General features: G+C 36.8%; 2 protein-coding genes across 6 annotated transcripts in view; one reads left to right on the forward strand and one right to left on the reverse strand.

The window, feature by feature from the left end:
- The window catches only part of LOC135223831 (ribosomal RNA small subunit methyltransferase NEP1-like), a 13387-nt gene extending 1985 nt beyond the window's left edge, over positions 1-11402 (forward strand). Inside the window, exons 2-5 of the mRNA XM_064262700.1 lie at positions 6693-6845; positions 8243-8333; positions 8956-9164; positions 11221-11402. Coding sequence (XP_064118770.1) covers positions 6693-6845; positions 8243-8333; positions 8956-9164; positions 11221-11334 — 567 coding nt within the window. The 3' untranslated portion in view covers positions 11335-11402. The remainder of the gene's footprint in view (positions 1-6692; positions 6846-8242; positions 8334-8955; positions 9165-11220) is intronic.
- Positions 11403-12078: 676 nt separating this feature from the next.
- LOC135223830 (mucin-17-like) overlaps positions 12079-24721 on the reverse strand; it is a 66743-nt gene continuing 54100 nt past the window's right edge. For 4 of the 5 annotated variants that reach the window (XM_064262697.1, XM_064262694.1, XM_064262695.1 and 1 more), the window contains 5 exons: positions 19943-20252; positions 18296-18912; positions 17953-18135; positions 13531-16199; positions 12079-13022 (listed from right to left, as the gene is read on the reverse strand). In XM_064262697.1, the coding sequence (XP_064118767.1) occupies positions 12981-13022; positions 13531-16199; positions 17953-18135; positions 18296-18912; positions 19943-20252 (3821 nt within the window). In that variant the 3' untranslated portion in view covers positions 12079-12980. The remainder of the gene's footprint in view (positions 13023-13530; positions 16200-17952; positions 18136-18295; positions 18913-19942; positions 20253-24721) is intronic. The other variant, XM_064262699.1, reaches the window with a different exon arrangement.

The following is a 24721-nucleotide window of genomic DNA, read 5'->3' on the forward strand; positions in this document are numbered from 1 at the left end:
AAACTCGAAAGTGTTTCCCCACAATTGCTAACATGTCTTTAATTTGACTTGTAGGAATCACTTCCTCCGGCTCTTCCTCCCCCTCGCTACTGCTACTAATCTCTTGCAGGGCCTTTGTATGTTGCATCACCTGCAGCTCCTTCAACTCCTCAATTGAGAGTTCCTCCTCATGTTCCTCGACGAGTTCGTTGACGTCGCCCTCATCTACCTCCAGACCCATCGACTTTCCGAGGGACACAATCTCCTCCACCGTTGCTTGGGGTTCGAACCCTTCGAAGTCCCTCTCTGAAACAGCATCAGGCCATAGCTTTTCCATGCCGAGTTCAAGGTTCGTCTCGTTACCTCTTTGCCATGCCGAGTCAATGATACGTAAACAAATACGACATATTGTAATGCTCTTTCCAAAACTCTCGAAGGGTAAGCTTGGTGTTCTCTGTCACCTCAAGCATCGGCGGAACAAGTGCTTTGTGAAAAGCTTTTTAAAATTTGCAATGACCTGCTGATCCATTGGTTTGCAAGATGGAAGTCGTGTTGGGTGGGAGGTAGAGGACTTTCACAAACTGGAACTCCTCGAGAATGTCATCTTGAAGACCAGGTGGGTGGGCCGGAGCATTATCCAAATCAATAAGGCTTTCAGTGGGAGGTTATTTCTTTGAAGATATTCCTTCACAGAAGGACCGAAGACGAGGTTTACCCAATCTGTAAAGAACTGCCGCGTAACCCATTGCCCTTGCATTTCGAGCGCCACATTACGTGCAGTTTTTTCTTTCAGAATTTGTGTGACTTGAACGCTCGAAGGGATTTTTCAAAGAATGGTAGACTAGCAGTGGCTTTACTTTACAGTCACCACTAGCATTTGCACACAATGCAAGGGTCAGACGGTCCTTCATGGGTTTTATGGCCTGGCATCTTCGTCTCCTCTTCGGGTGATGTACGTCCTCCGTGGCATTTTTTTTCCAAAATAAAAAATCCCGTCTCATCGCAATTAAAGACTTGTTGCGGGATGTAGCCTTCCTCCTCAATAAGCTCAGCGAACTCGACGATGTACCTTTCAGCTCCCTTTACATCGGCACTCGCAGCTTCGCCATGCCTCACCACCGAATGAATGCCACTTCTCTTCTTAAAATTATCGAGCCACCCACGACTTGCCTTAAACGTGTCTTCTGCTCCCCCTTCTGAAGTTGATGCCTCTTCCTTCTTCAAATCTGCGTAAATAACGCGAGCCTTTTCGCAAATTATACTCTCCGTCACTGTATCTCCCGCTAGTTCCTTCTCTTTCAACCATACCAAGAGCAGCTTCTCCATTTCTTCATGGACATTTGTCCTTAATTGCGACAGAATTGTTGTTCCTTTAGCTGTTTTTGCACTTTTGATGGCATCCTTTTGCTTTAGGATGGTACAAATGGTCGATGTGCTACGCTCATACACCCAGGCCAGTTCCATCACTCGTACACCACGCTCATGTTTTTCTATTATTTCTCGCTTTACCTCTATCGGCAGCATTCTCTTCTTCTCGCCACTCTCCTTTGCACGTACTTTCTTTGGCCCCATGATGGTAGGTAAAAAAGTTCACTAATTCGTGAAAAAACAGCGAAAACACGAGTACAGCTCACAAACACAACTTAAATCTGTCGGTCACGCGTGCGAGTGAGCTCGTGGGATGCTCCCAGCTGATGCTGCCCGCGAACGCCAACTAGCGGTGGCGTTCCCGAACCAACTCGGATCTCGGGACACAGCTCGGGTCTCAAGGCCAAATTTTGACCGAATTCCACCTCGGGTCTCAAAGCACTCGTATCACAGGACGCTCGTATCTCGAGGTACCACTGTACTTAAGTATTAAACCTATTAAGGAGACTTAAGAATGAAGCAAAAAAAAATAACCTGTCTTGAATTGGTATTATAGTAAGCATACCATAGGTAAGACAGGCCTCTATAGTAGGTCAAATAGCCTAAATCTCCAGACAGAATGTGTTAGAATAGGTGGTACCTCAAATGCTTACCAAAAATAATTATCACTAACAATTTTGCACCTGGGAAATTCAATTGCCTCCCAATGTGAACCAACAACTTCGGGAACGGCAGTCATTTAGCTATCATGAGACTATTTATCATGATTGTTTGAGTAGCAAAATTTTTTAAGACAAATGCAGTATGTGTAGTTACTTACAAAAGGTAGATAAATTTGTATTTAAGCTTATTTCAACTCATCAGTCTTTTATTATATTTTCAGTTTTTTACATTTTCAAAGACAAGAAAAGTTAATTAGCCTATACGTAATTACTTGCATATGGATTCATAATATCACCCACAGCAGCATTCTAAATGAAAAAATGAGTATATACAGCAAACAGTAAAAGAAAATTACCTCGCAAGTCCATTAGGGCATAGCGAGAACGAAATGTGTTATATTACAGACAAGTATTTACACACACATAGTACCCCCTTTACGGAACCCTGAAAATTTTAAGGGTTATATAACTGCCGCAGTGGACGTTGCTTTTAATTCTTGAATATGGAATACATTTTCAAATATCACACTGAAAATTTTTGAGATAGCTAGCTATATTCAGTGTTCAATGTAAGGCCAGTGGTAGTTAAATTGTCAATTTAGAATGTAGACATTTGATATCAGAATTTAATTTAACATCAAAATTTGACTAATCAGCCTAACTTGATGACATCAGGCAGTCCACGTGTTACAGCTGGGGGCTCCATTCCCAGCAGGGCGCTGTAAGCCAAAAATCGCCTTAACCCAAATCATCATAATTATAGTGGGAATAAATAGCAACAGGTTAACAATGCCATGAGGAAAGCACCTTAAGTCCGGAAAGACTTAACCCAAACCTGATGTAACCCCAAACTGACTGTACTTATTCGATTATTTAGCTTTGATTAATGGGCGGATTTGCCCAGAAATTGTTATGTACCAAACCCCAGTGAAAACTGAAAGACTAAAACTTTAAAACTCCCCAAGAAAATAAAGGTAAATGTTCATTATCTAAGTTTATTTGCTATAAAGCAGTGTTTATCGTTACTTTATTAACCAAACATTTTGAAACGTGAATGGTAAAGACACAAGCAAAACCCTGGTAAAGTTACCCATTTCAGCTTTTCAGGTCCAACTGCTTCTCCAAATTAAGATTGATGATGATAATAATAATAATTTATTTGAACACTAAGGAAGTTGTGCAATTTTAAAACCTCAGAAGGCCAAGCAAAGATGCAATGCAATACTACCCTGAAAATTCACCTTGTGTTTTTAATCATTCATTTATATTTTTATCCTTATAGTATTTATTAATTCATCTTATTTTCCCTTATTTCTTCTTTATGTATTGCCTATTATCTTCTGTAATTTCTTTTAACTGAACACCATAATATTCTTTTGAAGCTTGAATTTCAAGTCATTGGGCCATATGAATAAGGGTTTATATACTGAATACTAATATTAATAATAATTAGACTGCTCAAATCATTTGAACTGAATTTTATGGGATACTATCAAAATTCTAGTCCACTGCCAGAGAATTCGGGTGTAATATGACAGCATAATTCAGCCAGAAATAACAGAATTACTACTAGTAATCAATTTGTAGACTAATTCCTAGGGGCTCCAAACGAACCCAAAGACCCATGACCCTCTGGGGTAATTCCCTATTTCTTAGACACAGGGATGCCAAAAAAAAAAAAAAATGTTTGTTTCCACAAACAATAATTGTCAAAAACATCTACAGCACAAGATAAGTATACAGAAATATACAAGTTTCATAAATGTGGTTTAAAATTAACGAATGTCAAAAACATTTAAATCACAAGATAAGCAATGAGAAATATACAAGTTTCATAAATTTGGTTAAGAATGAATAAATCATGCAACTTCAAAATGGAAAACGTTTGACTAGTTAGCAGTAGCAATAAGATAAAATGTATAAAACACAAGATACGTAAACACTCAGAAAATTGTGTGGTTCACTTGTTTTGTGAGAAATTAATACATCTTGCAAAATTAATGTAAGCGACAGTATAGTGGTGTTTAATTACTGTACGTTATCTAAGAAAGTACTTTTCCTATGTTAGACATTTGAAAATAATATGGTAGGCTCGTAGGCTAACTAACATTTATTGTTGAAGCTGTGGGTTATGCCAACCTACCTGACCAACTAGAGTAGGTTAGGCATGACCGTCAAACCTTGGGCCCGGGCTAGGTTAGGTTAGCCTACTCTGCCGGTCAGATGGCACTGGGTTATTCTTAAGCCTAGGCACATACTCTCTCTCTCTCTCTCTCTCTCTCTCTCTCTCTCTCTCTCTCTCTCTCTCTCTCTCTCATAGTGTATCCCTTACCTACTTGGGCTGTTCTCTCTCTCTCTCTCTCTCTCTCTCTCTCTCTCAACTCCTCATTGCAAGGGGAAATTCATTCATTTATATCAAATATTGGCAAAAATTGATATATATTCTAAAATACTGTATTTTATAATTTGCAAAGTTAAAAATCAAAAAAAGAAAAAAAATGGCAGAAATTAAAGCCGCTTTTCATAAAGTGCAATCATTTGTAGAAGGCACCCCCCGAAAAGGCTCACACAGTAACATTGTGAAAAGTAGGCAGAAGCAATCTTCCTTGGATAGTTACGTATGTACGTATATTTTTTAAAGTGTACATACGTACATACCTATCTGCCGTTTGTCCTCCTCCTCCTCTGCCGCCACTTTCGGAGATAGCCTCACTCGAAAGGTAAGCTTCCACATTTTACGTACTGTATATTTCTTGTTACCATGTACACTAATATACATTTTATTTTACAGGTTATATTTTGCATTTTTTTTATTAATCTAGGTATTGAATGGTCCAAATTGTTGTAGTATTTCATTGTTTATAGATCAATTTAGCTTTATTATGAAATTTACTGGGGTGTTTTTAGAGCGCTTGGAATGGATTAGCCATTTTACATGTAACATGTGGTCCAAGATATGAAAACCTCATGATACGAAGGGTGCCTCGGAACGGATTAATTTCGTATCTCGAGGTACTACTGTATGTATATATATATATATATATATATATATATATATATATATATATATATATATATATTGTTTGACAATCTGCAATCAAGAAATTAAAACTATTTATAAAACTGTGCAGTAACGGTTTTTATTTTCTTTTTTTACTTTGAACCACTTGTTTGATCATTCCTTCCCTTCTATATTTACGTATTTGGCCTTATGCCATCGCGGGGTCTTGCTCTTGGGTAATCAGTGGTAATTTGATGATATACACACGCACACTCATACACACACTGACAAGTAAACTCTGACTAATCTCATATTGTGATTTGTGGTGGTTAGGTTAACACCATGCCATTTTCCTGCTGTGCCAAATTGTTTATATCGATGGAAAATTAAAGAGAAAAGTCTAGTTATTTGATTTGTACTTTGATAGAGTACTCAACAAAATAATTTTTTATTAACTTATGTAATCTGTAATGGTTATTGTCATAAAATATTTTTTTAATCCTCTATGAGAGAAATTGGCTATCTTAAGTCAAGGAATAAGGGTTACGTCCCCTATAATGACTTAAGTCACATTTAAACGCGTATTTAGAATGTTTATATTATTTAAATCTCGCAGATTATATTTTAAACGTCATGACTAATTTATTGTTAATACTTATAGAACGTTGTTTCGTCAAAGTAAAAATAGCCAAATTAATCCTAAGTAATCCAGGATTCATCTCGGAAAGCCCTGAAATATATATATTTATATATATATGAACGTTATTTTTAGCGGTTTTCATAAATTGAGAAACCCAAATAGTATAAAAATTCTAAAACTATCCTCACATTTTATCATTGCTTATTTAAAGATAGGCCTAGCTAGGCCTACATGAAGATAATATGCAAGAAAAAAATTTTTTTTTTTTTTTACATTTTACTTCAGTAGTATTTCTTTGGATTTATGTTATCGTGTTAGTGCATAACCTCAAAGTATATTTGCAGTAACTGTAAAATGTCTAGTTTTGGTAGGAAATATACGTATATCATTAGCAGTTATGTACAGTTCTGTATGTTCAGTATTGATCACGAGTTATTTACAGTTATGTACATCCAACATTGCTTGGTAGTCATTTACAAGTATGTACTACATTCGACATTGATTTGCAGTTATTTACCATTCTGAACATAAATCGGTGATTGGCATTCATGTGCAGTTCTGTACACCCAACATTGATTAGCAGTCATGTACAGTTCTGTACATCCATCAGTGATTAACAGCCTTTACATCCATCGGTGATTAACAGCCTGTACATCCATCAGTGATTAGCAGTTGGTGTGCAGTTCTGCACAAGTCATGGTTCCTGCAGAAATAAATCTGAACATGTATTTTTCCTACCCTATTACAATTCTCCTTGCTTTGATGTACATTTGTATCTGTTTATTGACATTTTATGTTTTATTCTTAATAAATGAAATCTCTCCAGTTTGAATTTCAAGTCAGTGGCCCCTGTGGTGGGCTTCTATATGATTAAGGTTCATCTGAATAATAATAATAATGATACTAAACAAAAACTTCTTTCAGTTTTCTTAGTCATAAAAATAAAATGTAAACATTTATAAGTAAACACATTATACGTACACAGTAATTATGCGGGTTTATTTTTCAATAATAATGCTTTAATTGGTTTTACTCCTTTCAGCATGGGAAAGGCTATGAACTCCTCAATTGTGACGACCACATGGGGCTAATGAAGAAGTTCAAGAAGAACCCATCAGATTATCGACCAGACATTCTACATCAGTGTCTCCTGATGCTTCAAGACTCTCCGTTGAACCAAGCTGGCAAACTGCAGGTAGGCTTATATACATAATTAAAAGTACAAGAGGGTGGTACCTACACTTTTCACCAGAGGGCTGGTATTGTTTAGCGTGTTCAAAATTGCCTTAAGACTTATACTTTTTTTTTTTCTGTCCAGTGGTGTTTTCACATGGTAACACTGCGACCCGGGCTTTAAATAGTTACGCTATGTGTAAATTTTAGGTAAATAAAAGGATATCTGGGTGTACATTTGCTACTGAAAAGTGTTTTAATAATTTACTGTATGCGAATTACACTGTTAATATTCGAAATAGGATATTATTTAAAGCCTGGGACGCAGTGTTACCATGCGCAAACACCACTGGCGGATGGACAGATGGAAAATAAAAACAGTATAGTAATTCTTATTCATGATAAGTAAGTATAGGGCAGGGGAAAAGTAGAGTCAAGACAGTGGCCCTATGAACTTCTGAAAAAGTTTGGGTGAACTATTTTGTATTCAGCATAAAATTGGGTTTCATAATCAGAATTGTAAAATATGTGGAGTAAGGATTGTTTTATGCCCAAATATATATATAAGGAGAACAAACATGAAAGTGGGTAGCAAGATGGAAGAGCAGGCCTTCTTAGTAAGGTAAAGCTTTTCCCTCACTCTCTCTCCTCTTACTGATAATATACTGTACTGCAAAGCATTTATTGGGAGATCATTAAGAGAGAGAGTTGCAAAGGCTTGAAGTAAGAATAAGTGTAAATGAAAAGTTGGTAGGGGCGATCATGTCAAGTCATCTTTTATTAGCTGTATGTAGTTGAGAAATTAACCTGTCCTTTTTGTGCTTGTCCTTAGTTAGATCATATACTACTTCAATTTCAAGATTACTTATATTTTAGTGAGGTTCGTCGACTATTACATTGCCCAGTTCATGAGCTTTCCATCACCCTAGAAATGTGGATGAGTCTAGTGTTGTATAGATGATGTGGATCAGTAATGTTACTTGACATTTAATTTTTTGGATCTTTCCTAGACAGTGACAAAGTGCCCAAGTAGTCTAGTCTTAGGTAGTGACCCACGAGAAATATCAGTCCTAGACAAAGACACCCCCAAGCCTTGGAAATAGATATTGACCCCCAAATAGTCCAGTTTTCTCCCAAGAACTATCAGTCCTAGATAATCACCTCCAAGTCGACCCTTGCTGGGGGCAGTTATCTAGGAGATTCAGTGTTTCATATGCCATACAGTATGTGTGTGCACAGTAGAGTTCATTTGTTTATCTTATTGTATCTGGTTTGCTAACCTGTTCAGGTTATTTTCTGTTTTATTGATTAATGCCTTGTTGACTTGTTCCTTCAGATTATTAGGCCTTGAGGAATAACGACACCAGTAATATTAATACATATTGTACTGCATTTTAAAGTTGACAACTCTTGTTGCAGGTGTACATCCACACAGAAAAGAATGTTCTTATCGAGGTACATCCACAGTGTAGAATTCCCAGGACTTTCAAGAGATTTGCAGGTTTGATGGGTAAGTAGATTTAGGGCGAGGAATAATACACATGTATGAAGATAGGTATTAAAATATGTACACCATTATTATTTGCTTCTCAGACCACTTTTTAAAAAGGTACTAAAAGACGGTTGAACCAAGTAAGAATTAGATTGCAGATTACAGAAAGCTAATGAATGTGTTCACCTGACCTCATGCACATGCAAGGAATGAACTTTTGAAACTGTAAACGGTATTATATAATACTTTTTGAGGGCTTTGTGCTATTCACATCTCAAATGAGGTGATGTTTATGTAAAATAGTGCTGCATATCTTGTAGCTGTTATTTGCTTAGGCATTCATTGCTGATTTTAGAGTGGAATAATGGTGCTGGTACTGAAAATTTGCAAATCTAAGTGTATCAGATGCCAGCTGCATATTTTTATTGTTGGATATTGTTTTAGAAGTGATGCAATGTGACATAAATCTCATACACTTAATAATAATTGTTAAGTGGTACAGGATGCTTTCTTCTGGGCTAAACATAAATCTTATTCCCAACAGCCTCTTCTTGAATAATTAAATAGCTTATAAGCCCATTTTTTAGTTTAATATATGATGCAGAGTTTTAGCAATAGTAATGATTTATTTGTCTTTCAGTTCAGCTCCTTCACAAAATGAGTGTTCGTGCAAATGACGGGAACATCAAGCTCTTAAAAGCCATCAGAAATCCCATAACTGATCATCTTCCAGTTGGGTGTAGCAAAATTGGGACATCTTTCTCTGCCACTGAATTGATCAATCCTCGGGAACTCGTGCCCACCGACGAACCAATTGTTATCGTTATTGGAGCAATGGCTCATGGGAAGGTAAGCTGAAAATATTTAACCTTTTTCATCGCATTTTCTAATTTAGTTTTATACTGCTTGCTTTTGCCATTGCACATGACAGCCTTCGCATTTTACACAGTATGCCCTTAATTGCCAACACATGAATTAACCATTCACATTGAGGTGCTAGTTTGTGGAGTACTGTAGGTAGATGGAAGTCAATGTCCAGTCAGACAGTCTCTTTCCCTCACATTCACAAACATAACTCTTTATTCTGTAAAAGCCTTGTGGTGACTGTATTGTAAAATTAGGTTTAGTTCTTTCTTGCTCCATTTCTTGGACTGGGAAATCAAGGACATACATTACCACTACTGTCTTAGTACTTTTTAATGCATGTTATCATAGTGGAGTCAGCAAAACCTGTCAGCAAGAGATACAAGCCATGTTCTATGTCCTCCTCCCTTGCTTCACTTGATTTGACAAGTTTATAGATTCAAACTTGTATTGAGTATAGCTAATGGTGTCAAGTAAAGGGACTTGGGATTGACGAGTTTGAATGGAGTAAAGGATTTCAGTTCCCAGTCTAAACAAAACATATTGTTGAAGAGATGGAGAGGAGTATTATGCTACAGTAATGGTGGAGAGATTGAAAGGATTATGTTGTGATGGAAGCAGGATAGTATTTATTTTGCCCTGACAACCGAGGGCATCGTGTAACAACAACTTGGATGAAATGGAAAGTGATTGTTACAGCCAACAAGTAAAGCATAAGTATGATGGTTGTATATGAAGACCTGAGGTTTTCCACATAGGAGAGAATAAGACACTCTAACCAAAGTGGGGTTTCTAAGAAAGTGTGACGACAAAGTTATGAGATTCATGGAATACAAAGATCACACAGCAAGTTGAATAAAGATTTATAGCAACGAAAAGCTGGAGAAGATTGAAATTATTCTTTTTAAAAAAAGGCAGATGTAGAAAAGGTGATACAGCATTTAAGATGGACAGGTAAAGAGAGCTGCTAAAAGGTGGAAGGCAGAAAGCACTACAGCTAGGTTATTAAAAACGGTCGCTACAAGGAAGCTTTAATGCCATGTAAGGCTCACTTCAAATGATACTCCTCTGAAATTGTAAAGAGAAAGGTAGGAGCAATTGTTGATGCGGTATTAGCAGAATATCAACAAATATGAAAGATCTGGAAAATATGAGGAAATAGATCATAGGTGAGAACAAAAAGTGTGTTTTGCATTGTTGTTGGGGACTTCCACAATATATTTAAGTTTAGGGTATGAAAAGACAAAAGTAAAGAAGAATTATGCAGATAGAAAGTGTGATGAGAGAGAATTATGAACATCAAGAAAAGAATTTACTTTTAGAAAAAGCCACAAACATAAGAAGGGGTATGCAGTTACAAGGTTTCAAATGAGATAAAACTGTTGAAACTGTCACAAATACAAGTGGGTCTCAACTTAGTTCCACATTGTTAATTAAAGCTTTTAACAGTGCATACCCAACTTCACCTCCTAGTTGGTCTTAACTATTTCTTCTTGTATGCAAAAAGGATTAAGGGGACAAGACATTAAAAGTACACATACAGACTCTTGGTGGACTGCCATAAGCACTAGGGAATTTGGTTGCATGTAATTACTTTTCCAACTAAGTACATGCTTTTACAGCTCAAAGCTGAAAAAACAGTTATTTAGGCAACAAGCACAGTACATTCAGTGCCAGAACTTAATTGTACAAGATTTAAACTTGGGCTTTTCACCACCAGAGCCTTAATAGTTATGGTCTCATAATAAAACAGGTTATGAACATTAATAATCTTTGCTGTGTAAATGACTTGGAAGCCAATAAACCTCAGCACAATTTTTCTCCTCTTCAAGTCTGGTGTTGTATGTGATACATAAGACATTCATTTAAATTCTTACAAGACTGTGGGTTTTGGGATTTCGAGAAAATGGAGAATACCATTGTGTTGTTTTATACTTCATATTTGTACACACTCATATTTCTGCTGAACAACTCGAATATTTTGAATTTATCTCTACTGTTAATTGGGATTAAGTCACTGAATTAATTGCTTGATTTCCAGGTTGAAGTTGATTATGTAGAAAAAGAAGTTTCATTTTCCCAGTATCATCTGTCAGCTGCTCTTACGTGCGCTAAAGTCTGTTCCGGCTTTGAAGAAGTGTGGGGGATAAAGTAATTGGTAAAGTATAATCTAATGAATGTTAGACTTAACGCTAGTATAAATTATATTTTATATATTAGATATGTGACTTGTTTTATTTAACCACCAATATATGTACATTATCTCAGTAGTATTAGACCTTACTAAAGTCATACTGGGTCAAGAGTGGGTTTATTCCCTACTTATTTTGGTAAACAAACTGGAAAATCAGTGATACAGTTACTAAAAGATCAAGGTTACATTTCTAGTTTTCAGAGAGTTTTCAGTATCACAGTATATTAACACCATTAATAAAACTATCTCAAGAGCAGTACTTAGAAGTTTCACATACTAAATAGCCTGTTCTGCACGCCTGTGGTTGTTGAGACTTCATTTTGGCCTTCTGTTCTCTAGACTATTATCAGCAGCCACGTCTCCTAATGTTGTAAGTGAATGTCAGGTTGATCCATCATGCTTCAAGGCCTGCTTTTGATTGATAGGATTTTGGAAATGACAAGAGATCAGAAAACTGACATTGCCTATTTACAGTGCAATCATTTTGAATGCCAAGTTTGGTGTTCAAACATCAGTACATATGAGGGGGGAGTTAAGGTCAACAACTGGCTTGTCTCATAGTTGCTATATTTCATTATGAAATACTCGTCAGCACATGAACTTTCAAAATACTAATATAATTATATTCTGCCAAAACCAAGTTTCCAATACAAGGTTCAGCACAAAAATGCCAATACTGTTTTTGCAAAAATTAACCACAGGAACTATTCTTCTAGAATTTAATGATCAAAAATTAGTATGAACATTTTCACAAAGTTCCTTTTCCAGTCTGAAACATTTGCACAACTTAGACTTTATATTCAAGACTCAGTATGTATGTAATCACATGAAAAAGTAGCAAAGTTATCAAAAATATGAACATTACATTTTGATTGATATGTGTCATCATGTTTTGGGTATTCTGTCAAAGTCCATGAAAACAACAATTTTTTTTTTTAACAAAATTAATAAATAAGTATGTGATATGTATAAAAATAATCTTACATTATGGCACACACTAACAAAAATATGAAAATTAATTATTTGCAAATCTGTACAATATTTCTGTTTTAACTTGAAAGTTCTTGAAAGGCAACAAAAAATATGTAAAAGAATTCACAGCACCTGATATGATTAACACCTTGATATCAAGTACTTGCAGATTATTGCGAGTTTATTAGACTAGCATGTTTGGATAACTGTACGTAAAACCACTTGTTGAAGGAATGTTACGTTTCCAACACTTCACGAGAAACTAATCTCTCACTGTTAGTGAATAATTCAAGGAAACAAATGTTATGAAAATACGGTAAGTTGGAAATCAGCACTTCGGCAAAATCAGTCATCACAAACTCCTCGAAGTATCGTAGTTGTTTACTTCATCAGGAATTCATAATTATATTTCATGTGGAATCCTGTTATTCTGAAAACCCACATCTGATTACTGCTTCATGTTCTCAAGAACAGTACAGTTTTTTTTCACAGCAGACAGATTTTAGAATAGAACTGTTCTTCTATTTCCACTCAACTAATTTTTCAGCAGAGTACAAAATCCTCTGTAGAACTTCAGGTACAAAATTTCTTCGGACGAAAATGGTCACATTAGTCACAGCATAATCTATATCCACTCATGGAACACAACTCGTATTATGGATGGCCCAGTGTTCACGCTGCAAAAGCAAAATTATGGCAGTAAATAATATGTTGGTTTCAGTAAGGACTATGATTATCATGAATGCATATTCACAAAAATTAAAAACAAAATTGTATTCTGTAATCTCTTATATTTACATATTTACGCTCTAAGTCCAGGGTTTGTTATTATTATTCACTAGTCAAGGTAAATATTCTTGAAAATATTTTCTGGATAGGTAGCAGTAAAAAAAAAAAAACCTTTAAGTCCATACAATTCAACCTCTTGTGTATGCCTCTCTAACTCTTACATGCCAGTATTTTCAACAGTGTTTATCTGTGCTAACATTATGCATTTTAATTCTTACAGACAGAGTATGATTGACATAATTTTCAACATCAGCCTGAAGTCATTTAAGATAAAGTTTTACATGTCCATATAAGGAGTGCTCATTTAAGACATGTACCAAAAACTATCACAATGACCAAATTTACAAAACTATTCTCTCATAAAAATAACAAATAAGAAAAAATTACAGGACTTACCTGACAATTTTCAGAGCAGTACCAGGCTTTCTTACACCCAGAACATAGAAATTTTGCTGGTTGTGGACAGCTGAGGCATCTTTTCCTGTCACTACTGCCTGAGCTTGTATTGCTTCTAGGATTACTGTTATGGCTATGAATATTTGTCGATGAAGGCTGGAGACTCCCTCGGATCAAACCTCCAGCTACTATGTGATGCAGGTTTGTCCCTGAACTGTGGTGCATATTATTTAAGTAATGATGATTGGGCAAAACAGTTGGTAAGTGAGGATTACAATTTGAGTAGTGCTGACTTGAATACGGCGGAGGTGGAAGGCGAGGCACTGTTTCTGGAACGGAATCACGGACGAGAACACGCGCTGCAAAAGTCTGCGGTTGACGTGTTTTTTCGAAAGGTATGGCAGACGGCTGTACCCTTTCCTGAGAAGTAGCACCAGCAACTTGTGCATCGAAACTTTGCTGAATAGTTTGTTTCAGTTTTGGAAAAATGCCAGCACTTGATGATTCAATCATAGAAGCTTTATGCTGCTCTATAACAGAACTCCTTGATATTGGAGGAGTGTGTGGTTTTCCGTATGACTGCATACTCGATGATGAGGATGGAGCTGGTATTGGAAAAATAGTTGCTTTGTCTGGCCCAAGACTTCTCAATGCAGGTGGACATGGACCTATTTGGCGCTGATAATGTAAATTAAACTGTTGCTGGTATTCTCTAGTTCTATCAGTGTTACCATCAGAACATCTTCTTATGTGTGGAGAAAGAATTGTATTCTGCGTCACGCTTGACCTGGGCTGGAGAAAATTTAGGGATGAGGCACTATGCTCTGATGTTGATGGAAAACCTGGCATGCTGCCGGAAGGAAAATGAACCATTATTGGCTCTGAATTTCTTGCATCTATGTTATCCGAGTACCTTCTCTGGAGGGATGCAACAGGCTTTAAAGGAGGTGGTGGTTTTTGAGAGCTTGGTGGAAATTCAGGAAGATCTGAGGTTGAAAAACGACTGCGTTTTATTTCACTGTCAATTGGTTGGGAATGCATTGTTCGCTTGACATGATCACCCACTAAGTGCTGAGCCAATGCACTTTGAGAAAAAATTCTCTGTCTCTCATTTATGGTACTACTACTACTACTACTAATACTAGTACTATTACTACTACCACTACTATCAAGACGTCTACTCTTAACCGCTTCCAAAAGAAGAGGTGCATCTTGCGGTTTTTGATACTCTATCACTTCGAGGTATGCGTGTGGCTGAGGCTCGCTTAGTTGAGGCTTGCTGTTAGTAGTGACAGGCATGACTTCAACATCTGTGTTTATACCATATTTTGAGCGCAGACTTTCAGAATTAATATCAACGACAGTAGCATCTTTAGAGCCCCGTGGGCTGCACAGTGGAGCAATAGGACTGCTTTTTGGCAGGGCAGGGCTACTTTTAGGCACTGCAGGACTGCTTGAGGAACTAGGGCTCTGTCTGGAAATTACAGGACTATTTCTGGGTAAAACTGGGCTGGCCCTCAATGATCCAGATGCTGAGTATAAGGAAACCACATTGATGTGTGAGGGTGTCGGGCTTGTATGAGGAAGTGGCACAGCTGACTGTATGGTAGAAACCTCTACAGTTTGTACTGGTGCAGGATAGGATATGTGGTGAGTAACTGGACTAACAAGAGGATTTACAACAGGACTAGTTCTGTTTAAGGGGCTGACTTGAGATGAGTGAGGACTTGTCTGACGCAGTTGAGGACTCATTTGGGGCAGCGTTGGACTCTTTTTAGCTAATGGACTAATTAACTGTCTATCGGATACACTAACCGAGGGTTTGGGACTAATACTATTACCATGTGTCATTATTGTTGATACCTGCGTGGTTTGTACTGGGACCTGGTCTCCAGTTGATGCTTGACTACTGGAAGCAAGGAGGTCACTGCGAATGCTAATTTTTGCTGGTTTCTCTTCACAAATCTCCACTGAGTCATCATCACTCTGAAAACCAACACTGGAACTTTTTAGAGACTGTGGTGTGTCTTGAGGCACTGTTTCCTCTTTCACAGGAAGTTCGTTTTTCACAATCTTCTCCTCTACTTTTTCACTTTTCTCAGTAAGCATCATTTCCTGTTGCTTCCGAAGTCTTTCAACTTCTTGTCTTGTTCTCTGCAATTCTTCGTACAGCATAGAAAACAAAATTGCTGGATGCATTTCACTACTGGATTTTGTGTCACTTTCGGATGACTCCGATTTGGTGGTAGACTTCAAAAGTGTTTGTTTAACATCAGCGGACAAAGCATTAATCACCTTCTCCTCTTCCTCCTTTTTTACAGAATTCTCAAATATCTTAGGTAGCTCCCCAACTTTCTCTTCCTGGTTGGGTGTGTCTTTGCTTTCCATATCTACATCACTTGTAGCTGTTTTCTTTAACCTGTGATCCTTACTTCCTTCTTCAGGACCAATGGCCTTTGAGGATTTTTCCTCATGCATTACATCTTTCGGTGAAATTTTCACGACAGCTTCTAGGCTTGGACTCCTGGACTCTGGTGCATTTTCAGTATCTTTCATCATATCCATGAATGCTCTCTTCAGTAGTATGTGCTTTTGAGAAAACACTGGGGTAGGTGATGGTGATGCTGGGATAGGTGAAGGCGATGTCGAGGATGTTGGCTGTGGAGAACCTGACATTGGGGAAATGAACAATTCAGATTATTACTTTGACTTTAAAACAATCCATTCACATACAAAAATAGGAGAACTCAATATTACATACATCAGAAGTATATCTGAATAGCAATACATGATGTGTAATTAAACACTTACATAAATTATTGCTATTATTATTATTATTTTACACACCAATCTGCAAACCTATAATTTGAAAAGCATCATGCTACAATCATAAGGGCCCCAGTAAGAAAAGCAACCATGTATAGAAAACGAACTGGAATATCTATGTGAAACTTTCAATCTTAATACTTTTACAGATTCCATCCTAATTACGTAGTTATAGCCCATGATATTCGGAAAGTTCCCCTTAATACTCTTAACAGGCAAAATGACTGAGAACACAGCTAACAGTTTCACATCTTAGAGGAATAGATCACCTCAAACTATGAAATTAAAGTCACACAAAAAAAATCTACCCAAAGATTTTGATTATTAAAAGTAGCATTTTGCCTAACAAAGCTTGGAAGCGAGGAGATATAAGATCAGTTACAGGCAGCCCTCGGTTAACAGCAGGGGTTGCTTTCCCGGCCGATGCTGCTAACTGAAAATCGGCAATGACAACACTAAAAACCTGCTTAACAGCGCCGCTAACCAAATATCAGCGCCGTTAACCAGAGATCGGCACTACTGTTAACAAGAGATTGGCGCTGCTAAGCAGCCACCGAAAACCCAGTTAATAGTGTCGCTAGACAAGCGCTGTAAAACCAGATAGCCGTTAACTGATGCCGCTGTTAAGCAAGGGCTGCCTGTAGTATTCCTTAGTAAAGCCCAGGAGGGTGACACATCAAAGTCTACTCCAGAGAGGAAGGAGGATTCAAGATATAAAGTTTGATGGCATTTGGTGAAAAGGGACTCATGGAACAGGAGTCGACTTTGACAGCCAAAACTAAATGGTATGTGAAATGTGGACTCCTAAAACTGACATAGGTATATATAACATTTTTAAAATGCTGAAAACTTCAATGATGGCTAGCTTTGGCAAACTATACTCCTTACAAAACATCCCACTACAGAAATAATAAAAAAAAACCTTGACAACTATCATATCTGCAAAGGAGATTACACTACATGTAGAAACCTACCAAACCTACTGGACTTTGTATAGTAACTATGGATAATTACTTTATTAACAAATGTAGGTATGTACTGTATATGAAGCAAAGGAACTATCTAGTAGAAATATTTTATTAGCTACCTTAGGTAAAAGAAAAACAAGCCTTCATGTACATCCATAAGCCTTTTGCATTAAAATGTACAATAAATTATATAGATAATATTTTTGCTTTCGTTTAAATGTCTTTTACATTTAAGATTTTTACTAAAGTCTAAGTCGTCAGTTTCAGTCCTCCCCAAGCTATTGCTTCTCGGGCAGATGTCAGCCAGGTAACCCCAACTCCCCACCATCATGAAGTCACTCATGGTGGTAACCAATGGTAGACAGCCTCACTTATTAGCCCCTGACGGGAGGCAAATGCTGGCCCGCAAGATTATGAGACGAACATGTTACCAACTTCATGATTTTTATTAGATTCATTTATGCTTTTTATATGTTTATACTTTCCAGTCTCTGTACTACTCATTCAATAAAAAATTTAAAGCATGATGTAGCTGTTCTGTCACTAAAGAGTGTAGTGTTAAAATATCTACGTTCTATTTGAAAGATGACATGTTTCACTTTTTTGAATGCCAAGACAGATGACCCACCTGTTTCAAGGGCATTAGAAGTACTAGCTTCCCTTGTTGTAGAATTTGATCCTGGAGTGTTAATAAAGGCAGTAGGCATACTAGTACTTGTTACAGGCTCGGGCATTAGTATAAAACCAGCCATTTGTGAAATGTTAGAAGATGGCAACGATGCACACACACTAGCACCAGAAGTGGGATGTCCTTATAAAGAAAATCAAAGGAATTAGTTATAAGACAACTAAACAACATTACAGTAATTCAGCTCAAATATTAAGGTATAAACAAATATTGGAATGTCACTAGTAGACATTTGAAAGTAGCTGATCCAGCAATAATCCAAGAAGTTTTCCTCATTTCTTACCTGTTGAAACACGGGGGTTAGAGTTGCTCACCACTGTTGAACACTGTCTGTCTCGAGTACTGATACCATGGCCACCTTTGGCAAGGGCACTGGTTGTTAAATTGTAAGGATAAGTCCCCTCTGATGCACAAGCTAGAGGTAAATGTGGAAACGACACAGCGATATTCTGTAGTGTCGAATCAAGGTTCTTCTTGTATAAACTATTAGAAGCAGTTTCTGCATTTTCAAAAAGAACCTCTAATTGTGGGTTCGCAACGCCATACAACGTGGCTGTGTTAGAATCTGTGCTGCTATAGAGGGTTGCTCTATCAGAGTCTGGGAGTGAATGCAAAGATGCTACAGTGTCTTGCAGTGTAGCAGCAGCAGTTCCACTGATTGGCTCCGGTCCGTACGACAGTCCCATACTTGTAACGGGGGTTTCCTGTGTTAAAACAGAGTTGTTACTGGATGCAGCAGTGCTCATAACGACACCCCCACCACCTAAAGAAACTGATGAGCAAGGTGGCGATAATCTACTACGCTTTGGGAGAGCTGTTACGCGGTATGAAGGAAGCAGAGGTGGTACTGCAGTCTGTAGATGTCCTTTCAGGCCTCCAGTTGTACTGCATCCTGTAAATCTAAGAATGAAGAAATCAGTGAATTAGGTGTGTGCAGATATATTTATACAGATATGTAAATATATGTACATGAAATTGGTCTCCAACTAGTACTTCCAACCTTTCAACTACTTTCTTTTCACATGGTTGCATTTTCTTAAAACACTCCAATCTACCTTTTCAGTTTCTTTAAGCTTATTTATATTAATTTTTCATCTAGTATATCTCTCTATCCACATGTCTCACTTCTTCATGCTTCCAATATGTCACAACCACCATGCAACCAATTCACCCCCACAGATTCTAACTTTTCTCTTTGCTCACATTCAAAATCTTACACTTAGTCCATAAAGGAGAGCAACTATTACAAATCATCCATATCCGTTCTTCCACTATCCACTTAAACACTGATCCTTCCATCTTCTTGTTTCCATTTACTTTCAATTTCAAACTCACTAGCTACTGCAGGTTCCCTTCAGCTATTCGTAATTAATACCACAGTGTCATCTGGAGGATTCTGAAATTGCACACTCCCTCTCCATTCAAGACCCATTTCCTTATTCCAGTCACTCTCCACCTACGTACAAAAGTACACACTCCACTTTCGTCATAAAAGGATATTCAATGATGCTTGTTATATCACGGACACTAGACATCGTCAGGACTTTCATACGTCTATTGATTCTATCATAAGTTTTTCTAGGTTCATGTACGCCCCTTGCAGCATTCTTTCTTAAACCTCATTTTGCTTACGTAATTATTTCATAACAAAACACTTGATCCACATATCCTTTTCATCGTCTTAACCTCGCACTGTTATTTTCTTTCAATCCCTCGTCATCTTATCAATTAATGTTCTACCATACATTTTCCTTGGTACACTAAGAACATTTATTCATTTTACCTGTTCATCAAAATCTTTCAATCCACACATAAGTCCCCTTACACACACACACACACACACACACACACACACACACACACACTCTAGTCCTCAACTTGATCACACTTTCCGAGAAATTAGCAACAACGAAAACATACTGACACTTACGAATTCCTCCTTGAAGGAAGTTCGTCTTTCCTTTTCAGTGGGTTGGAAGGGCTAAGCGGAGTTGGAGATTGTACAGACAATGTAGCTGGGAGAGACTGGCTCTGGGATAAGAGAGGGGGAGGCGGCCTTTTAGCTGTACCAGGTGATGGTGCAGAGGATGACACGTTATGGTTTAAGGAACTGTTCTTGATCTTTTCTTCTAGCCAATTAAAGCCTTTGATTTCTTGCGCCAGACGACGCCCACGTTCTTCCACACTTTTCACTTCCAAGGTTTGTTGTATGGCCTCGAAAGCCGATGTTACTTTAGCACCTGCAAGGAGATGGAGAATTATATTCAACTGCTTATGCTAATACTTGTACTGTATTTCTGATATATATATATATATCTATATATATATATATATATATATATATATATATATATGTGAAAGACAGTGACCTATTTGCTACAGGGCATAAAATATGAAAATAATACTACCTCACCTTACATTGCTATTTCACCCCAAGGTTTGTGACATATCAGATGAACCCTTTGAAAAACTAAAAAACAAGTTTAAAGAAAATGTGCTCAATAAGCTAAAATCCAAGCCTCATTTTGTAAATTGTCAATACATTCAAAATGGAAGCCAAAAGCATGACCTATGGCAGCAACCTTTGCACCGTTTGTGGTGTTTCATCATTGCCACTTTATTTTCCAGCAGTTTTGAGTTTTCTTTGGAACCATGGAGATATCATTTACAAATGCGCGCGTTGCAATGCACTGCCAAGAACCAGTGCCTTTGCATAGCCATCACAGCTGGACTTCATTTAAAAAAATATTCGTTATCACCTCAACTTTGTGGACATCCACTTACCATACTTCTGTACCTATGAGTTACATTATTATGGTTGTTTTTTTCTTCTGTTACCACTTTAGATTAAGCATATTTTAAAATTAGTCTCTTCAATAGGATGTTGAGTGTAAAGTACAGGTTTGGTTAGGTTAGGAACTGTGTGAAATAATTGTTAGCTATGTGATATTTAAGAAATACTCAAGTGCAGGCTATAATATAGTCTTTGTTTCTCAACATATTATCTTTTGCATTATTTTATACATTGCATCATTTTGTAATTTTAACATTTGTTTTTTGAGGAGGATTTAAAATTGTTTTAATTTTAAATTTTTATCTTCCTTATTATTATGAACACAAATAGACATAAAACAAAACAACACAACAGGAGGTATATTACTTAATCCATAAGTATTCCGTATCAGGTTTCAGAATCTTCTTATCTGGGGATAATAGAAACAGACTGGCAAATTTGCAGCCGACAATTGGTACATGAGAATTCCACAACATCAGGCGGCAGCTGACGATGCATCCTAACCATGTGTGAGTGTATGTGCCTTGTACAAATGTATCTTGTTCCCTCTGGACTGTTAAGAGTTTCAACTTTGTATGCTACAGTCCACGTTATTCTTTGGAAGCTTGAATTTTAAGTCAATGGCCCCTGTGATGGGCTCGCTCCATATGAATTTGGTTCATCCTCAGAATAATAATAGTAATAATAATATGTATTTGTGACAGAAAAAACTGAATTCTTCATTCTGTACGTGTACTGGTGTACAAAAACAATAAAAAGACTTAAATCTCCTTAATTGGTATGATGTATTCATGACAACACTTCCAAACACTTAGTTGTACATGTGTGATTTACACACAATAAATAAGCAATCGAGTTTAGGATTGTTCTCTAAAGAAAGACAGTTAACTTGTGTGATAGAGAGAGAGACCTACGTCAGTCTAGCTTCCAGTTATCACGCTTTGCTATAAAAACCTAATAATTTTGAATTAAAATCTGTACTGGAATAATAGGTGTTACTGCTGTACTTTAATAGTACTGCATTTTTTGTTATTGAAAATATCATTTTCCTTTGATTTAATGTGTGCTTTGAACGTTTCTGACAATTACTTTCTTAGCAAATGAATATTGTCTTAGACAAGTGGACCCCACCCTTATATCCTACAAATCTTGGGATTGAACGCAAGGACTTCATCCCACTGATGGGTTCTAATGGTTCATGGCCATTCCCGAACTATCATGTTGTACTAGGGCACGGACTTGGTACCCTAGGTTAGGTTAGGTAATGTGTAGCATGTTAGGTCACTGGCTTAGGAAGCAAAATTATCTTTTGAATTCCAAAATGCGATGACGGTTGTAAGTAAAATGTTACCAGGAATAGCCTATCCCATAAAGATATAATAAAAATTATTTTCCTTTCCCAGGGAATTGCTTGCTTTGATGATTCTAAATCTCACCACTACTACTACTAATCTTTCAAAATGAAATACGGATGTGTAAAAGTCTATTGATATCAGATTTGGAATTGATTACATAGGCCTATATGAGCCTTAGTTCTCCCAAATTTGCTATTCATATTTTTGTGTTCATACAAAAGAGATTAACACTAAATAATTACTACAGTTAAGTGTAATTTACGACAAACCAAACGGTATATTCGAAACAGATATACCACTAGGCTCATCATTAATCTCTTAAGGTAACTAAAATATATAACTTTTAATCAGTACAATAATCAAGAAAGTTATTCACAAAACTACTTCACCAACTCTTAATTACAATTAGGTCAATTACGTAATTACTGTTCAAGTCTTGTAAATGGGTAGTAATTATCGCAGTAATTATCATTAAAATCTGCATTACTCCATAATTATATTACTAATGATTATCATAGGAATTATCATTAAAATCTGCATTCCTCCGTTATTATATTACTGATTATCATGGGAATTATCATTAAAATCTGCATTCCTCCATAATTATATTGCTGATTAGCACACGAAGTATCATTAAATAAAACCTAACTAAAAAAAACTATGAGATAATTCGTATACGTAAACGAATCAATCTTTTCATGATCATTGTTGTGAAATAATGTTTATAATAACTGCGTGAATTCAACAATATACGAGTTAAAATCATCATACGATTTTTAAACTTTAAAAAAAAAAATAACATAATTCGTAACATGTGAACCAATCTCTCTTTTCATGATTATTCATTTTGTATAATAACGGTTTACACAAGGTTGTTAGGGATTCATTTCCTGAACGCGTATTTCCATCAAACGCATGAATAACATTTTGAGAGAGAGAGAATTTACATTTACACCGGAATATCCTAGTGAAATTGATATCAATGAAGTTTCCATAACACTGAATATAATAACAGTTATTGCAGGATTATTGTATACGCGTGATGGATGAACTGTTGCCTATTGTTTTATATATATATATATATATATATATATATATATATATATATATATATATATATATATATATCTGACACTCTCTCTCCTCTCTCTCTCTCTCTCTCTCTCTCTCTCTCTCTCTCTCTCTCTCTCTCTTCCACCATTTATTATTCATTATTCCGAAATACTTCTTTATCATCATTTGTTGCTCCGTCTTCCGTTTCGCCCCACCCCCCCCCCCCCCTTAGTTGTCCTTGTGACGTCACTCTTGCAGTGTTTTTTTTTTATACCAAAAGTTACCTATTTGCTCGTCTCTCTCTCTCTCTCTCTCTCTCTCTCTCTCTCTCTCTCCTGAGCTGGTATTTGGGTTTCTTTTTCAAATTCTGTAAGTCTATGAAACACGCACTCACGCTATATATATATTACAATAGGCACCGGGTTATCAAGTGTGTGCAATAATCCTGGAATAACTGTTTTGGAAACACTGAATATAATAGTTATTGCAGGATTATTGTACACGCGTGATGACTTGGTGCCTATTGTAAAATAAATATATACATAATATATTATATATGTGTGTGTTTTATAGACGCAGAGAGAGAGAGAGAGAGAGAGAAGAGAGAGAGAGAGAGAGAGAGAGAGAGAGAGAGAGCGCATTAGGAAGCTTTTTGTATAGAATAAAATTGCACGAGGGCAAGTATGGAGGGGGGCGAGGCACAAGACTGAGCAACGAACGATAATAAAGACGTATTTCGGAATAAATTTAATAAATGGTGGAAGAGAGAGAGAGAGAGAGAGCTGGTTCTCCAAGCAGCTATTTCAAACGTAAAAACAAAACAATTTCCATAGTACTTTGAACTGCTGTTGCAAAAGACCTGCACAGAAAGAGGAGCTTAACAGTTATATTTATATTATAGCTATAATTATATTATATTTATATTAGGGCAAGAATATTATGGACGCGGACGTAAAACAAAGTAATAACAAAGCAAGACAACTGTGTAGTACTAGCTATTATACCGATTTCTTAGGCCTAGACCTATGTACATTCGAGTTTCTGGTCTGTTCAACTGCAGCTCCTGTTACTAATTGCAGTTTTGTACCCAACGACCAACATAAGTATAACGTTTCCGTGACGCTGCAAACATCATGTGAACACGACGTTTACATCATCGTCATTTTTTTTTCTTTTTACATCTCAGCCTTCAGTTATATGACGCAATTTCCTTCGTGGCGTGTTCCATCGTTCCAGGAATGCCATCTTCTCAGCGTCGGAGAATTTTTTATTTATTCTTTTTTAGGACATTTTACCGCTAAGTCACTGTAGGCAAACTTGTCTTAAAGTGCGTGCTTGAGAGAGAGAGAGAGAGAGAGAGAGAGAGAGAGAAGAGAGAGAGAGAGAGAGAGAGAGAGAGAGAGAGAATTATATACACAAGAGAGTTGGAATCACTATAGGAAAAAGTTTTGTTATGTGCTTAATATATATATATACATATTATTTTTTTTTTTATCTATATCATATA

This window comes from Macrobrachium nipponense, chromosome 10 (genome assembly GCF_015104395.2).
Source record: "Macrobrachium nipponense isolate FS-2020 chromosome 10, ASM1510439v2, whole genome shotgun sequence".
Classification (NCBI taxonomy): Eukaryota; Metazoa; Arthropoda; class Malacostraca; order Decapoda; family Palaemonidae; genus Macrobrachium; species Macrobrachium nipponense.